At 41.6% G+C, this 18,002-nt stretch overlaps 1 protein-coding gene across 2 annotated transcripts in view; it reads right to left on the reverse strand.

The window, feature by feature from the left end:
* Window positions 1-4,724: 4,724 nt before the first annotated feature.
* AFG1L (AFG1 like ATPase) overlaps window positions 4,725-18,002 on the reverse strand; it is a 198,730-nt gene continuing 185,452 nt past the window's right edge. Inside the window, exons 12-14 of one of the 2 annotated variants that reach the window (XM_015084822.3) lie at window positions 11,622-11,762; window positions 9,261-9,374; window positions 4,725-6,451 (exon numbers count right to left, since the gene is read on the reverse strand). In XM_015084822.3, coding sequence (XP_014940308.3) covers window positions 6,323-6,451; window positions 9,261-9,374; window positions 11,622-11,762 — 384 coding nt within the window. In that variant the 3' untranslated portion in view covers window positions 4,725-6,322. Of the gene's footprint in view, window positions 6,452-9,260; window positions 9,375-11,621; window positions 11,763-18,002 lie in introns of those variants that run through there. The other variant, XR_008298422.1, reaches the window with a different exon arrangement.

Raw genomic sequence — 18,002 nt, forward strand, 5'->3', positions numbered from 1 at the left:
ACAGTTTGGGCTTGCCCATGATACCATACATAAATCCAGGTCATTGCTTCTCACTGTTGCAGAGGACCCCCTGCAAGCTCAGGGCACCCTCCTTAGCCATTCCCCCACTGACAGACTCCCTTAGGTGGCCTCCACTTAGGCAAATTCTTTGACGCTCCATTTTCTCATTAAACAAAAAGACTGGTAGTGATCATACCTCCTTTTACAGAGTTATTGTGCCAGTTGGGACTTCAAAGTCTTGCCAACCACTGTGATTCTGGTTCTTTGCCATCGCACACGTTACAGTGAGGAACAGCCCCTTTGTACATGCTCCTACACCCACATCTTTCCTACCCCAGACATCAGGGTCCACAATGACTCAATAAATGGGGGCTGTTATTTTTATTTTATTACTACTGGAGCAGGGAAGGCCACAGAGCACAGGATCTGGGTCCAGAAGACATGTTTCCCAGCTGTGTTACCCCTGGCTTCCATTTCCTCATAAAAAAGTAGGAATATTCGGATCTCCCTCAGACTGCTATGGATGAAATGACAGGGTAGGAGCGAGTGCTTTGTGATGTAGGCAGCATGCTGGGTTAGCTATTCTGTTGTTAGTGGGAATGGGGGCCAAAGGCAGGAAAGTCTAAGAAAGGATGAGAAGCGGAGGAAGGAAGAGAACAGGCCCTAGGAGGCAGCAGGAAGGCCCTGGAGATGTCCGTCTGTGCCAGTGACCTGGGCTCCAGGACCTCTGAGCAGCAGCCTTTGCTCCCTGGGAAGTGCTCCAGGTGTGGGAGTCAGAAGACCCAGCTATAGGCCCAACTCTGTGTGGTTACTGGCCGTGCGGTCATGGGCAAGCGCCCGATGGGCAGTGATCAACCCTGGCTGCACATGAGAACCCATGGGAGCATTAACAAGTACTGGCCCGAGGCCCCGCACTTGACCAAGTGTATCGGGCTCCCCAGGAGTGGGACCTAGGCCTGGGAATACGCAGCTTGTGTGATTCTTGGACTTTTTTTCCTGTCAGTTCATCCCGCTGACCACAAGATGGTGCCCTCTTTCTGGGAAATCTTTGATGATCGCCAAACAGGCAGCAATCTATTTGCTCTCAGGTCCTGAAAGAATATATTTGAATTTAACAATCTTCACAGCATCTCACTAAGCCAGAATTCCATGCCCTTGGGTCTAGCACTTTAACGTGTCTATTTTCTCTTCAGCTGGAAACCTTAGTGAGTTGGGATGTGTCATCTACTGTTTTGTTTCCTCAAGCGCTAGAATGCGAAGCAGAGTAGGCATTTATTATTACTTTGTGATTCTAGTCATTAGTATCTATAACTGCTTTTCATCTACCACTTGCAAAGTGCTTTTCACCAAATATTCTCAGAAAAACTCTGTGAGATGGGCATTACTATTCTCACTTACAGACGAGAATTGATGAGAAAACTGAGGTTCAGAGCACTAGTTCAAGGTCACAAAGCAAAAGCTGGCAGAACCAGATGCTGAACCCTTCCCACTATACTTGGATGAGAAGAGAAGGCACATCATAGAGACTAGCAGTCAACCACTGGGGACCCAAAAAGTACAGACCTGAGAAAGGAAACCTCTCAGGAAAACCTCTGGAGGACTTCCCAGGCAGGCAGGAAAGACAGAGGTCCTCTGGACTTTGACGTTATCACAGACAGCAGGTCGGTAGACATGTCTGACTGGGGCTGAGTGCCTTGCTGAGGTAACGGATGGGCAGTTTCCAGTGTGAAGCTGGACAGAATCAGCAGACATTCAATGAGGAAGACAGACTTTATTATTTTTAAAGTTTATTTGAGAGAGAGACAGACAGACAGAGCACGTGCAGAAGGGGCAGAGACAGAGGGAGAGAGAATCCCAAGCAGGCTCCGCACAGTCAGCAGAAGGCTGACGCGGGGCTCGAACTTATGAACCGTGAAATTATAACCTGAGCCGAAACCAAGGGTCGGCCGCTCACTGACTGAGCCAACCCAGGCGCCCCTATTATTTTTAATTTTGTGATCCAGGAAAATGAACTGCTACGCCAATGAGAAAAACAAATCTTAATTCTGCCTTAAGAAAAAGGTGGAAACTCAATCTCCAAAGAAAATCTTTTTCTACCAGCAAGGAATGTCTTACGGGTCAGTAGATCTGAGGACGGTGATTTACAAGATCACAAGATCACTTGTTACAGACTTGCTGCCACACAAATTCTGGCCATCAGTCAGGAACCCAAATGTCAGAGCCCGGGGACCCCTATCTCTCAGGTGCTTGTATCCCAGACGAGGTGCTACAAGTAGAGGTTCAAGTACGGACTCAGGGAGACTGTTTTCAGGACAGATAATAAATCAGTATGTGGGTACTTTTACTGGATCCAATGTACATCCTAGCAATTCAGTATGTTGTTTTACCATTTTCTGTGCCTCAGTTTCCACGTCTGTAAAATGGTAATCTATCTCACAGGATTGTTCTTAAGGATCAAAAGAATTTATTTATAAAGTATTAGAACCATGCCCAGCATATAGTAAGCACCATGTGTTTCTTACATAATGCTAAAGAAATAAGTGGATATGAGCTCTTCCACTTACATATTTTACAAGTAAAATCTTAAATTTGTTTTCAGAATTCCAAGCAATTCAAATATGATGTTATTTGTACACTTGCAGCTACAAGAAATCTACTTCAGGAAGATTCAAGTATTCCTTATGGCTAAAATCTGAAATCCCACTGAAAATGCATAAATTGGATTAGAATGGTACTGTAGTCTTTGACATTTTATAAACATCAGAAATAAGTTAAAAATTCTCTAGGCCCACCACATCTTTCTTTTCATTATTACTGATGTTGGCAAATAAGCCTATCCACTGCTAAGGTAATCCAAGAAAAATGCAATGATCAGATTTTTCTTTCTCTTTTAAAGAAAAGTTGCCCTTTTTCTCTACTTGATTGCTTCTAAGTTTGGTAATTAGTGGTCATTGCGGATGGTGCCCTGGGTATTTTCCTGACTATAAAGATTTCCTCGGTCTGACTTTCTAAGGTGCATGGGAGGGTTCCACAAAAATACTCAGGTCAAACCTCCATCTTCAAGTATCAATTTAACGCATTAAAAATAGAGAGAGAGAGAGAACATTTGCTTTGAGAGATTTCATGCAACCCCAGGGAGAAAGACTGGAATGTTGAGAATGTAATAGGGACAGGATTTGCAAGAAAAACACATGAATTGAAACACTGCTTTCCAATCTAAAAGTTGTTTTTCATGTCTCATTTTGGCATTAATTTTTTTTAGCACCATACTGTTTCCTGGTAACAGCTTTTTTTTTTTCTTTTTTTGGTAACAGCTATTCTTTAAGACTTGTTTCTTTTTCTTGCAGGCTGTTTATGAAACAGACTCTGTGGAGAGTAGATGGGGATAAAGACGTGCCATTTCCAGCCACCATGTAACTCCCTCCTCTCCCCAACTCCCAGCTCAGACAGCCCCTTCACTATGGCCTATACTGCCGGGCCCTGGAGGAGGTGAGGCATAGGGGATGGGACAGAGGTGGGGAGATGATCCAAGTACTCAGGTGGAACCTGAACTACAATTTGCCCTATAGAAACAATATTTAAAAGTTAAAGTTCTTTAGTACCAAAATTATGGGTCAGTCACACTGAGAATTCCATGGGCTTCTGTGCAGTGAGCCAGGGCCCTAACATCACCTCATTGTTTCCATAGAAAAATGAAATTCTAATTCCAAATACCTTACCTCAGCTGAACTTTTACAATAGTATTTGAGTACAGACTAGTTCACAGACACCCACACCCTCAGAGACAGTTCCTCTATCAGTCAGGCTGACCATCTGTCTGTCTGTCCATCCGTTCATACGGTCTTTTTATTAAGGTTCAGCATAATTGCCAAAGAAATGTGAAAAGCAAAAAGCTAAGATTGATGGAAACAAGTTACACATTTTATACTTACAGAGTTGAAAGCAATGGTTCTGTTGTAAATTCATATTCACTGAAGTTTTTATAAAAATATTAAAAATAACCTCTTTTTTATAGAGGTGATGTGGTATGAAGCACAACAAGTGAGTTTTGTAGTTGTGAATCTTAGGTCCAGCTACTTAACTTTTCCAAGCCTTGGTTCCTTATCTATAAACAGGGATGATTATATAACTCTCTAGGCTAAATTTTTTACCTGAGATAATATAAATATCTAGCAATAAATCTGGCAGACAGTGGTTATATCCCACCTTTGTCCCTCTTAACCTATTTGGCCTGTTTTTGAACTCTTTTTGTTTCACTTCAATGAAGATATTTTTACACTTAGCCATAAAGAAGGGTGAGATCTTTCCATTTGCAGCAACACGGATAGACCTAGAGGGTATTATGCTGGCGAAGTAAGTCAGACGGATAAGGGCAAATATCATACGATTTCACTCACACATGGAATTTAAAAAACAAAACAAACAAACAAAGAGCAGAAACAAACCCACAAGTACAGAGAACAAACTGATGGTTTCCAGGGAAGAGGAGGCTGGGGGGATGGGCAGAATGGGTGAAGGGAAATGGAAGAGAGAGGCTTCCAGTTATGGAATGAATAAGTCACAGGGATAAAAGGTACAGCATAGGGAATATAGTCAATGGTACTGTAATAGCGTTGTATGATAACTACACTTGTGGTGAGCACAGCATAGTGTACGGACTTGTGGAATCACGTACACTTGAAACTAATGCAACACTGTGTGACTATACTTCAATTTAAAAAAAGTTTAATGTTTATTTATTTTTGAGAGAGATAAACAGAGTGCGAGCAGGGGAGAGGCAGAGAGAGAGGGAGACACAGAATCCGAAGCCAGGCTCCAGGCTCTGAGCTGTCAGCACAGAATCCGACGTGGGGCTCGAACTTACAAACCATGAGATCATGACCTGAGCTGAAGTCAGACGCTTAAATGACTGAGCCACCCAGGCACCCCAGAAATAAAAAACTTTTAATGTTTTTAAACCCACAGTTAATCTTCAGAATCCTTGATTTAAACTTCTCTCTATACTTGGGTACCCTATCCATCTATCTTCTTGACTTAGGTTAATGTCCAAAATAGACCCATGTGGATAGATTCACGTATAAATTCAAAAGATTCAAAAGGGCTTGTGTTGACAACCGTAATCATTTGAACTGTGCCTACTCCCCCCACGTATTTGATTTTCACAATATGTTATAGATTTCACAGTTTTCCTTTTCTCTTTTTTCCTGGAAGAGGGATTTAGATCCTATTAACAGCCTCAACTCAGATCCCTTCTGGGATAATAGCAAAGTCAGGTTGTACTTGAATGAAGGAAGGAAAGACCTCGATGAAGGACAAGTCAGATTTTATTTAAGCAGGTTCATCAGTGTTCCTTCCCATTTACGGTTAAGTCCATCTCACCACAGAAGCAGAGGCGAGAGTGGGGAGTGGCATTTGGCAGCCTGAGCAAAGGCGTCCGAGCGCTGGGCAGAGCCTCCCGTCCACTGGGGTCCTGCTGGCGTCAGATGAGCTGGAATCCGCTCTGCTACTTTGTGTGCCCAGGACTCTGTCCCCTCCTGACACCCTCTCGCTGGCCCCTATTCCTGGCATCTATTCCTCTACTGGCAGTCAGACTTGGGGGATCTGCCTGCGGGTTAGAATTTGACACCCTCACTCCTTATTCTATGGTGTCATCCTCAATTTTTTTCGGGCAACTTCGTGTCCACTGAAGATCTGGTCCTGCCTCTGCCAAGCCTGATAGCAGGTCAAAAAACATACCCTCGGTTGTGAGGAAACCTGAAGGCCTGGGAGATTTAGTATCATTCTTGGCCCCCCAAAATCACACATATAAGCCCATATTCTAAAATGTTATTCTCTTTAGTTTATAATAAGATCAGAAAGTTTCTTGGCTTTGAATTGAAATATAGGGGTTTTTCTCCCCTCTCATAAAAGATGCGTTTGTATCATGAGGCTAATATGCAGCCAAAGCTCGGAGATTTCCATAACGACACCACATGTAACCGTGTGTGTGTGTGTGTGTGTGTGTGTGTGTGTGTGTTCAAGGATCATTCAAGTGGCTTAATACGAAACCAAAAGGTCTGGTCCTACATTAATCTTCAGGGGTGATGATTTTAATTTTGTGGTGCAGAAATAAAGCCAAATAAATAGGCAAAAAGTAAACCTACAAAAATGGCTTTGACTTACGAATCCACTACTACATCTCTGAGGGAAATTTTAGATAAAAATGGTCCAGGGGACAAAGTGCATAATTAACGATGAGAAAACGATTCCTTCAAGTTCCATAATGAAGAGTTCTCCCCGCCGTGATCATCTGTCCTGAGTTTTATTCATGAAAAAGTCACAGTTACTTCTTGCCTCTGTCCCCTTCATTCCAGTACTGCTCAGTCTGCATTTCTGTGAGCCGGGAAATCGTGCGCTGAAACGCAAAGATTTCCTCTTCTCCGGTAAACATGGAAAGCCCTTCTGCTGAGTCCTGGTTACCAAAACACAAAACAAAACAAAACAAAGGAAACAACCCAGCACCAATTAAAACTACCACAAATGAAGATTTACAAAACTAAGTACAGGGTTAAAACAACTTTTTAGGTTTACTTTTTTTGATTTAGATTTTAAAATGTTTCATACACTTTTTTTTCATATATAATAATCTCTTTTCATATATAATAATCTCTCTGGATACTAGAGAATCCACTAATTTAAGCCAATAATCAATGGACAGAACAAATTACCAGGGAGAAAATGACAGGCAAAACATAAGAAGAATAATTAAAGCTGAAACAATGCCCCAAAATCCAAATATGAACATTTTTGCATGAAGAAAGTTTTTGCATGATGAAAGTTTTCTGCAGACTCTGAAGAAAGGACACGTCAGACAGAAAAGAATTCTTTCTCCAAAAGTGCACACCAGAAGGAAGTAATGCCCAAAACACAGCAGTTCTGGCAAGTTTGGAAGAGGCTGACACGTCCCTCTGAAGCGTCACAGGCAGGGCCACATTCCCAACCAGAGGCCCTGAGGATAAACTCCTGCAGAACCTTTTCCTAATGGGCTGACACAGAGGTCCCCTGTGGACCTAGAGAGTGGCCTGGAAGCCTACTTTGGGAAGGCAGAGCTGCCCTTTGGTCTTGAGCTGCTGGGACATTTTGTGATCCCACCAACCACGGTTAAGTCGGGGATCCCTCAGTGAGGGCAGCAAACAGCCTGGGACTGGTGATAGCAACATGGGCTTGTGGCCAGTAAGTGAGAAAGAGAAATTGTGTCTCTTTCCTTAAGGGTTTCTACCACATTTCTTCAGAGAAAATTTCTTGACTCCTTAGTCCACGTATTCCTGGCTGACCTACTGCAAAACTGCATGACCCTGTGGTCCAAAGCCCTCATTCCTTCATAGATTATTGGCCCCACATGTTGAGCTTACTTTACCCTACATGTGAACCCTGATCCTAGGGAGAAAAACTGAAGCGCCAATGATTTAAAAAACTTTAGAAACTGAGATGATATAGCCCCTCCAGTGTATTTTTTCAAACAGTAAAAGATATTATTTGGATACACGTATCGTTTTTAAAGAAACGTTTTTAAAGAAACCATTTTGAAAGTTCTTAGCATATAGATTTATAAGTAGCTATTTATTTTTACACATAGGTTTAAGCAGTCATATTTTGAAAGTTCACTTTTAAAAAAATATTCAAAATTTATTTTTTAATTTTATTTTCTTAATGTTTATTTATTTTTTGAGAGAGACAGCATGAGTGGGCAAGGGCAGAGAAAGATGGAGACACAGAATCCAAAGCAGGCTCCAGGCTCTGAGCTGTCAGCACAGAGCCCAATGTGGGGCTCAAATTCACGAACCGTGAGATCATGACCTGAGCAAAAGTCAGACCTAACTGACTGAGCCACCCAAGTGCCCTGAAAGTTCACCTTTTTCTTTTTTTTTTTAATTTTTTAATGTTTATTATTACATTTTAATAATTATTTAAAAATTATTAAACATTTTAATGTTTATTTCTCTTTTGAGAAAAAGAGAGACACAAAGCGTGAGCAGGGGAGGGGCAAAGAGAGAGGGAGACACAGAATTCGAAGCAGGATCCAGGCTCTGAGCTGTCAGCGCAAACCCTGACATGGGGCTCAAACTCACAAACGTGAGATCATGACCTGAGCCAAAGTCAGACACTTAACTGACTGAGCCACCCAGGTGCCCCAGAAGTTCACCTTTTAATGAATTATAGGCCTCATTTCCCCAAACTCCTAAGATTGCATAATTTCTACTTGGGTCAATAAGGAAATGTTTCCTCACTCCAGATGGTCTTTCAACTCTGGGGTTGGAAGAATGGGCTCCCCTCATTCTGGAGATTATTGTTTATGGATAGCTTTAAAATTTTGACTAATATTTCAACTGTTGAGAAATAGCCCCTGTAATGTTCATACAGAATAAGGAAATGTAAAATCACTTTAGGTTGGCCTGGGGTGAATCACCAGACCCCAAGCTCCAGGAGGACTGAGCCAGCACTGGCTGGTTCTCTATAGCATGTTTATGGAATAGGTGTTGGGAGATGAAAGATGGACTTCTTTTTAAACCAAGGGTCTTGCCAGGCACTCTACGGTCCTGGAATAGTCAGCCTGCATGCTTGGATACTGTATCTTGCACTCTACAAGTCCAGTAGACACGAAGAATATCTACAAAAGGCAGCATGGTGGGGCGCCTGGGTGGCTCAGTCAGTTGGGCGTCTGACTTCGGCTCAGGTCATGATCTCACGGTCCGTGGGTTCAAGCCCCATGTCGGGCTCTGTGCTGACAGCTCGGAGCCTGGAGTCTGCTTCAGATTCTGTGTCTTGCTCTCTCTCTGCCCCTCCCCTGCTCATGCTCTGTCTCTCTCTGTCTCAAAAACAAAAAATAAAAACATGGAAAAAAATTTAAAAAAAAAAAAAGAAAAAGAAAAAGGCAGCATGGTGTAGCAGAATGAGCCCAGCACCAGACACAGGTGCCCTGGTGTCCAGCTTCTGGCCTGCCCACCATTAGTCAGCAGGATGATCACAGGCCCACTGGTCCCCTTCTCTGGTCTTCGTTTTCGTTATATGCAAAAAATGATCATGAAGATTCCTTCCACCCTAAGATTTTATTTTCTACTTTAGTGACATTGACAGAAAGTCTGCTATAATGGCTTTAGAAGAAAGCAGCAAGTCAATAGTTAAATACGTATCTCATTCCTTCTTCAAAATGTAGCCACGTATAAAACCCAAAACAATTAGGCTGTTTTATAATAAAAAGAGATTATGTTAATATTGCCTACCTGGCTCAGCCCCAAGTCATCCATCAGTATTCTGCTATGCTCCAACTCACTGTCATGATGTTGATGCAAAAATAAGCTTGATATAGGAGTCGATGCAGAACAAATTATGCGCACCTGAAAGAGAGGAGAATGAGGAAATGGTATGACTCCTTACATGTTACAACTCGAAAGTAAGAGCAAATCTCTCATGAAATAAAATTGTGTTTGTCATTACAGGGAGTTCAGATGTTCGCTTTTAGAACGTCTGTATTCTTCCTAATAGTTTGTGTTTCTTTAAAGTGGTATTTTTAAACTGCATAGTACGTTTCTAAATATTTCCTTACAGCTTGTAATATCCTGTAAAGTAGGAAGCAAAGATTTTCGTGATGCCAGCTCAGGTCTCCCAATCTGAAGTCCAGTGGTCTTTCGGTTACACCTTGATGTTGACATTTACACCTGGCTGGTTGGAGCCCGTCTCTGTGTACATCAAAGATGCTCCTTGCAGAGGTGACTGCTAAGTTCAATGCATTGCTACTCTAATTACACCCTGAATTTCTAGAACCTACATTTATATCAGCATCCTACACTAAGACATTCTTCAAAAAGACTAAGCTTGGCATTAATATTTGTTGATTACGTAAGTGTTTGAGTGTGTATATGTGATCATATATTGGAAACAGCTTTTATATCTTTATAAACTCTATGTCCACAAATTTAAAGATAATACATACTCTTCTTGATGCTTAACAAGTCCTGAATTTGTTTTCAGGATTCACAGCTATCCTTTAAAAAATCATTATTTAAACAACGATACCAATACTTGAAAATAATGTATTGACATTGGGACTAGTTTTTCCATCTCCAGACGGTCTCCTACCTCCTCTTACAAATTCTTTTTAATCACAAATGACACTTCTTTCATCATTGAGACAGGAATACTCTGATTTCACAAATTTCCATGAATACATTCTAGAATAATGTCTGTTTAGCGCTCCCAACTTCTGAAATAAGAGAATTTCAATGATTCTCTAAAAAAAGAATATCAGCCCTACATGTGTGATATATAGTTAAAGCAAATGTTAGGACAGTGGTTCTGGTATTCCATCATATTGCCACAGAAATCTTCTTTCCCATTAATTAAGAAGTGAAACAATGGGGGGTGAGATAGGACAGGGGGAGAGGCATATGTTTTCCTTAAGTTATTCCTAGCTGAAACATGAACAAGTAAGAGTTTATCAATCCTCTTACTCTAAGAACCACCTACTAATGCCCCTCTGCCACTTTCTTCTTGAAGCATTGCCCTCTAAAAACAGAGGGCCACCTCCAGGCTCACTCCCTTCATGATGGACCCCACATGATTATTTCAGAGCAGGGTGTCTGGATAAGTGATGCAGGAGACAAGAGGCCGGACTTGATCCCCTAGCTTCCTTCCTCTCCTGTCTAGCTGAGCTTGTGTATGCTGGCCCCATTGGAGTGTGTGGCACATTTTGAGGTGACTCACTGTGGCAGAGTCCTCTCGGCACCGTGCCTGAGCCAGGCTGGTTGCCCTTTGTGCTCAGGCCTACCACAGGGCCTTTGCTGCAAGCTGCAAACATGCCCCCTGGTGACCCCTTTTCAACCTGCACTGGAGTTTAGCCATCGCTTCTCCAGCATTTATAAGGAGCGGTGGAGGAGCTTGTGAATCTGCAGATGAACAGCCCTGGGATTAGGGCTCATTTGCTGGGCTGGGGACAGGGTGGGCTCTGGAATGTGGGCCTTCGGTAGCCCAGAGGATTCTGATGTAGGCGGTCCACAGCAGGCCTTCCCTGTGTCCACCCCCACCCCCCACCTCCAAAGATCAGCCTTCTCTCCCCCAGACCCTCAGAGCACCATACTCCTCTCTCTCCTTCCAAGAGATCAGTCCTCAGTGGTGACTTCACGTTTAGCTCTGTGGATGTCTGATTAATGTTTCTCTGACACTAGACTATAAGCTCTATGAAGGCAGGCACTAGACCTGGCTTCGCCTGTCATTGAATTTCTAGCATTTAGCACTGCTTAGCATGAAAAAGGTTGCTGAATGAATGAATTAATGAAACATTAAAATCTCACCTCTCCCTCCTAGTGGATTCTGGTACTTTCCTCCTGCCCTCAAATGCCACATGATATTCGAGTTGCCTTGTATGCTCATTTAATCCTCAAAACAACCAAAACAACGTTTTAAGTGTTCTTCATGGATTAGCTTATTTTGCCCTCAACAACAACAATCCTCTGAGGCAAATCCTATTATCCCCAATTTGCAGAGGAGGACACTGAGGCACAGAGAATAAACCAGGATTCCAGCCCAGGCAAGCTGGCTCCACAGTTCAAAATGTTTAGTCTTGAGAAAATGCACTACATCCTTACCTTGAAATCATAGAAGTTATCAATGAGAGTTATGAATCTTCGAGCTTGCGTCCTCTTGGCCAGCGTAAATTGTGGAATGTTTCGTAAAAATACTGTATCGAAATTCTTTGACAGTTCCAGATAGTCACTGGCTCCAAGTGGCTGTAATTAAAATGAAGTAAAGACTAGAAACCTAAAGCCAATTCTGGTTGCCCTGCCTTAATTTGAAAACACCTCCTTTTCTGGTCGTGGTCGGATCTAGGGGGTGGTTTGGGGTAACCTGACCAAATGGAGCAGTTTTCACAGCAGGTGAAGAGTGGTGTCTACCGAAACTGTAATAGCGATGGAGGAAAGGGGCAGGAGAGAGGACAGAGTGTGGTGAGGAGTGAAAGAGTATCTTGAGCTGCCTCAGTTGTTAGGTTGTAGGTCCCTGTCTTAAACTCACCCTTCAATTTTTTTATTTCTATGACATAACTGTAAACGTGTCCCAACAAATCCTTCTTATGGCTCAACCGCCAACTGTCACTACCACTAAATGGTGCTATCTTACAATGGCAAGCCACCTCTGATGTCACCATTTTGAAATACAGACTATGCTTCAGTATGAAATCATCAGAAAATGGGGCCTCTGGGTGGCTCAGTCAGTTAAGCATCCAACTTTAGCTCAGGTCATGATCTCACAGCTTGCGAGTTCCAGCCCCGCGTCGGGCTCTGTGCTGACAGCTCGGAGCCTGGAGCCTGCTTCGGATTCTGTGTCTCCCTCTCTCTCTGCCTCTCCCCGGCTCATGCTCTGTCTGTCTCAAAAATAATTAAACATTAAAATAATAATAAAAAAATCATCAGAAAAAATCTTCCATTGAATTTCAAGTACACGTGTTCAAGAGCAAGATAGTGAACAATGCCAGCTTCTATAGGAGATACTAGAGGGTTTCCTGACCAGAAGCAGACAGAGACCTTGAGCATAAGTTGGAGCAACATGTTCCCTCTTGATGTGAGGAGGGTCCAACACTCAAGGCTCACAAAATTATTCACAAAGGCTCCACCTATAACGTAAGGCACTTCTTCCTGAAACATGAATTTAGCTCATGAAAATCGTGAAAACTATCTGCAAACACATTCTGGGACACAGGCTGTGAAGCCTCTCAGTTTCGGGCAGAATCCACCAACACTCCACCCTGTCCAAAAACCTCTCCCTTCCTTGAGTTATTTGCATCAAAACTTCTTCCAGAAATGTAGGTATGACTATGTTCCTGGGAGAATTAGGGACTTATGACAAGGAGAGACAGTCATTTCCACTACAGAGCCCATCTATTTAAGCCTATACTCTCCCGGCAACCAGCTGAGTCCAGTCACTCAGGAAAGTAGACCTCTCACGGAAGTGTGGGGAGGTGAGAGTAAATCAGAGAGTGAAGCTCTGGGGAAATGGTTCCCTCAAGCGAGAGCAGCTTCTAAGAAGGACGCAGCAGTTGGGGCGCCTGGGTGGCTCAGCTGGTTGAGCGTCTGACTTCCGCTCAGGTCATGATCTCACAGTTCATTAGATCGAGCCTTGAGTCAGGTTCCGCACTGACAATGTGTGAGATTCTCTCTCTCTCTCTCTCTCTCTCTCTCTCTCTCTCTCTCTCTTTCCCCCACTCATGCATTCTCTTGCTTTCTCAAAAATAAATGAATAAACTTAAAAAAAAAAAAAAGCATGCAGCAATTATCAGACCCTGAGCAAAGGCGCACGAGACTGGAGACAGGGCACAAAGAAGCACAAAGAATGTCCTGGCTCCTTTGGAAATCTGCTTAGAGATGTCCCTTCTCCACATCTCCTCTCACCAACCAGGTACCAAATGGGGCTGGAAGAGGGGACGCTTGCCTTTCCCATTTCCCTCCCTGGCTGGACAGCCTTTACCTCCAGACCCAGTGCCTGGCCTTAGCTGAGGCTCCCCAACTCACTTGGCCATATAGGGACTCTACTGTGGGGTTGTTGGTTTGTTTAACCTTGGCTGTCTTCAAGGGAACCCTGCTGTCAAGCCTGTTGTTAAGAACCAGGAGTGAATACTCAGTCTGTTACTTATTAACTGTGCACCTTTGGCAAGCTACCTAATCTTTCTCTTCCTTTAGTTTTTTTTTTTTTTTTAATGTTTATTTTGAGAGAGAGAGAGAGAGAGAGAGAGAGAGAGAGAGTAAGAGTAAGCAAGCGGGGAGGGACAGAGAGAGAGGGAGAGAGAGAATCCCAAGAACTCCTTCATGCTGTAAGCGCAGAGCCTGATCTCACAAACCCATGAGATCATGACCTGAGCTGTGGTCAAGAGTCAGATGATCTGACTGAGCCACCCAGGCACCCTCTCTTCCTTTAGTTTTCCCATCTATAAATGGGAGTTTGATTCCTATCTCACAGGATTGTGAAGATGACACAAAATAATACAGGCAAAGCATTTACCACAGTGCCTAGGGCATACATTAGCACTCAAATCACTTTGGCTGCTTTTTATTTTTATTATCTTGAGCTCAAATGATTAGGCTCAATACAGACGAGTTGAGGATGTAAAGTGTCGCTCTAAATAGGACCAGTTAGCGTTGCTCCCCCATCCACCATATCCAAACCCCTAAATCAGTCTTTGTGCATTTGCCAGTCCTCAGAGTCACAGCAGGGACCAAATGAGCCTGTGGAATCCCCTAGAAGGAAAACAATTCCCTAAAGGGGGAGGGGGAAGGCAAGATACAGCGTGTAACTCATACAATAGGACACTCGCTCTGAGGGTGACACACTACTTTTTTAAGATCAGTGAGAATTTAGTGTCTCATCTTTTGTAAATCAGAAAGTATATGTAAAAAAATGTAAAATCTCATCTTAGGTATGTAGTTATGTATAATTAAACTCGTTCTTTATGCACGGATGTGATTTCTATCAGTATAACTACATGCCCAAGGAAAATCATCATCAGAAGTGCACTGGAGTGCCTAGGGCAACTGAAAATCAGAATTTTGCCCACTCAGCTATTTTTACAAATTATATACCTTTGTCAGTAGGTTCTACATTTGCCATTATATTAGCAAATATCATATCCCTAAAAAATTACGTGCTCATTCATGTAAAGGAAATTAAGCTTTATACAGTTTAAAACAATGGTTACAAAAAAAAAAAAAACAGTGGGCACTGGGGAGTGACTGTTTAATGGATACTGAGTTTCAGTCTGGGAATATGAAAGTGTTCTAGAGATGAACCGTGGTGGGGGCTGCACAACAGCGCGAATGGACTTAATGCCACTGAACTTCACTCTTAAAAATGGTTAAATGGCCAAAAAAAAAAAAAAAGGCAAATTTTATATTATATATTATTTTACCACCACCACCACAAAAAACATTAAAACTAGTAAAGGTTATTCACTGACAAAGAAATCCCAACTTATGCTGCAGAGAGGTAACAATATAATTTTTTCTTTAAAAGCATAAAAAGAGGGGCACCTGGGTGGCTCAGTTCAGTTAAGCCTCTGATTTCTGGTCCATGAGTTCAGTTTGTGAGTTTGAGCCCTGCATCAGGTTCTGTGCTGTCACCTCAGAGTCTGGACCCTGCTTCAGATTCTGTGTCTTCCTCTCTCTCTGCCCCTCCCCCGCTTGCACATTGTCTCTCTTTCTCAAAAATAAAAAAAATAAACACTAAAAAAAAATATATATATACATATACATACATATATATATATATACACACACACACAACACACATATATGTGTGTGTTGTGTGTGTGTGTGTGTGTGTGTATATATATATATATATATATATATATATATATATATATATATAATGTATATATAAAAAGAAGGGCGCCTGGGTGACTCAATTAAGCACCCGACTCTGGATTTCGGTTCAGGTCATGATCTCATGGTTCCTGAGTTCAAGCCCTGCGTGGGGCTCTGTGCTGACAGTGAGGGGCCTGCTTGGGATTCTCTGTCTCTGTCTCTATTTCTCTCTCAAAAAATAAATAAATAAACATAAAATAATAATAAATAAGTAAGTAAATAAATAAAACCTAAGAATGAAATGTATTAATTGAAGGAGGACATCATTAACCAAGGAAATCAGCTCCAACATTAGATTAATATTAATCTAAAATGTGAAATCTTTAGTAAAGAGTGTTTTCTTATACTAGATTCAATGTTGAAGTATCCAAGAAGTGATAAACTCTCAGAATTGATTTTGGTGAGAGATGGGTTTGTTTGTTTTTTTATTACTCAGAAATGCGATTTTTCATCAATAAAATAAGTTAAAGTTGTGGGCAAAAACATACTTTATTCTTTGGAATCGTTGGTCACATCCAGTCATGTGACCTTGAGCAAGTGTCTCTGAACTTCCATCTCCTCATCTGTAAACTGGGGATCATAGCAGGACATGTCTCACAGGTTTGTCCTGAAGCTTCGCTGTACTGACTGCGTGTAAAATCTTCTAACAGTGGCCGTCACATAGTAAGTGCTCAATAAATGTTAGTTATTAAAGTGGTCATGTGAAAAGCACATTTATTTTATTAATTTATTAATATAATTTTAAATTAATTTTAAGAGGTCACATGAAAAGCAAATGAAATGGTATCTGCACAGTACCTATGTGGCATACAACAGATATTTAATGAATAGTAGCTACTCTTCTAGTAACTATCAAATAACCTTTTCCTGAGCTCATGAGGCCAGGGAGCCCAAACAAGTGAATAGTTCGACTCCAGTTTGCTTCTGCCTTTGCACTCAGGAGGTAAAAGCTGCGGTCTCTGTCAGCCAGGCACATTAGCGCTCCATGAAGTCATATTTACAGATGACAAAATTAGCATGTCTCAGGCCAGCCCCCTCCCACTTTTTTGGTAATACCATTAGCACTACAGGTGGGGGAAGGCACCAGGCCCACAGAACGAAGAGCGCCTACCCCCAGCACATGGCACCATGGCACATAGGAAGTGCTTAATACTTACTGAATGAATTAGCAAATGAATGTGTGAATAAAACACAACACAGCCCAAGGAGCAGACTTATTCTTTCTTTTATACCCATTTGTCTCCAAAATAATTGAACCACCTACAAAAAAACTCCTATTCTTTCTTAGTTGGCCCAAATTCCCCATTCCCAAGGCAAGCCTTTGTTGTATATCTTAGTATGTATGTAGGAAAAGTCTAGAAAGATATAGATCAAAATGTTAACAGTGGTTATCTTTGGGTGGTGGAATCAAAGATTAATTTTGTTATACCTTTTTGATCTCCCCCCATCCCTGCCCCATGAACTATGTTACTTTTAAATAACAAAAATAGTATTTCTGGTGGGGGGTCATTTTTTATAATTGGAATCTTATACCCTATCTCATATGTGTGAGATCATAATATCAGTTTTTTCATGGACATTTTTTCCCCCAAGGTTTTCTTCATCATGGAAGTATTATTTTTTCAGGGACATTTAAAAAGAAAATAAAACATAAGGCTGAACATATATTTTCTCCTATACAGTCTGACAAAAGGATAAGGGATTTCATATTTGGGGTGAAATTTGACTTTAGTTATATAGTTATGTTCTTCACACTAGGAAAACCAGACAGAGGGGATGAGGTGAATGGTAGCATCTCCCAATAGTTCACGTTTAGCTTTTGCGGCCAAGTGCCAGAGTTCCCTGATCAAAGGCCTAGTGATGTCAAAATCCATTTTGTCACAGCCCAGATTGATATATTTCCGTTTATGTCATGTTTTAATTTGAGCACATTTTCTCCATGCAAGCTTGATGATGAATGTGCTGTATTCCTTTTCTCCATAAATGTCAGACATCTAGTCCATCTGTACATGTATATTGCCTCTGCTCCATGCTCCATCATTCTTCTCCTTCTGGTACTCTAAGAGAACCTAAGCTAAACTTCATATTCTCCATTGCTTTTATCCTTTATTTTGTATTTTCCCTTTTTCAGTTCTTCATGACTCACCGTGGATAGCTTCCTCTGACCCATATTCTAGTCCACTATATTTCTCTTTAGCTCTGGTTTATTTGCTCTTAAACTCATCCATTGAGTTGTTTTGGTTATTGTACTTTATAGGTCTAGAATTTCTATTGGTTCTTTCCAAAGCCGATGTACCTTTCTAGATCCCTACACTTAAATTTCCAAGCCTATTAAAAAAAATCTCTTTGAATATGTAAGGTTAGTTGTTTAAAATAGAGACTCATAATTCCAATATCTGGAGTTCCTAATTTTATCATTTGTTCTTGTTCTTGTTCACATCCACAGTGTCTTGTCTCCTCATATGTTTGCTTTGTGTATCTTCGTATTATCTTGGAAAAAAAAAAACACTCATAGAAGTAAAGCCAAGTTCGAGGCTTGAAGTATTCTGAGTCACTTGGCTCATTGAATTTGACTGAAGTCCACGAGAGAGCTAGTTGACTTCTAGTTCACACTTATTC

The sequence above is a fragment of the Acinonyx jubatus genome, chromosome B2 (genome assembly GCF_027475565.1).
Source record: "Acinonyx jubatus isolate Ajub_Pintada_27869175 chromosome B2, VMU_Ajub_asm_v1.0, whole genome shotgun sequence".
Classification (NCBI taxonomy): Eukaryota; Metazoa; Chordata; class Mammalia; order Carnivora; family Felidae; genus Acinonyx; species Acinonyx jubatus.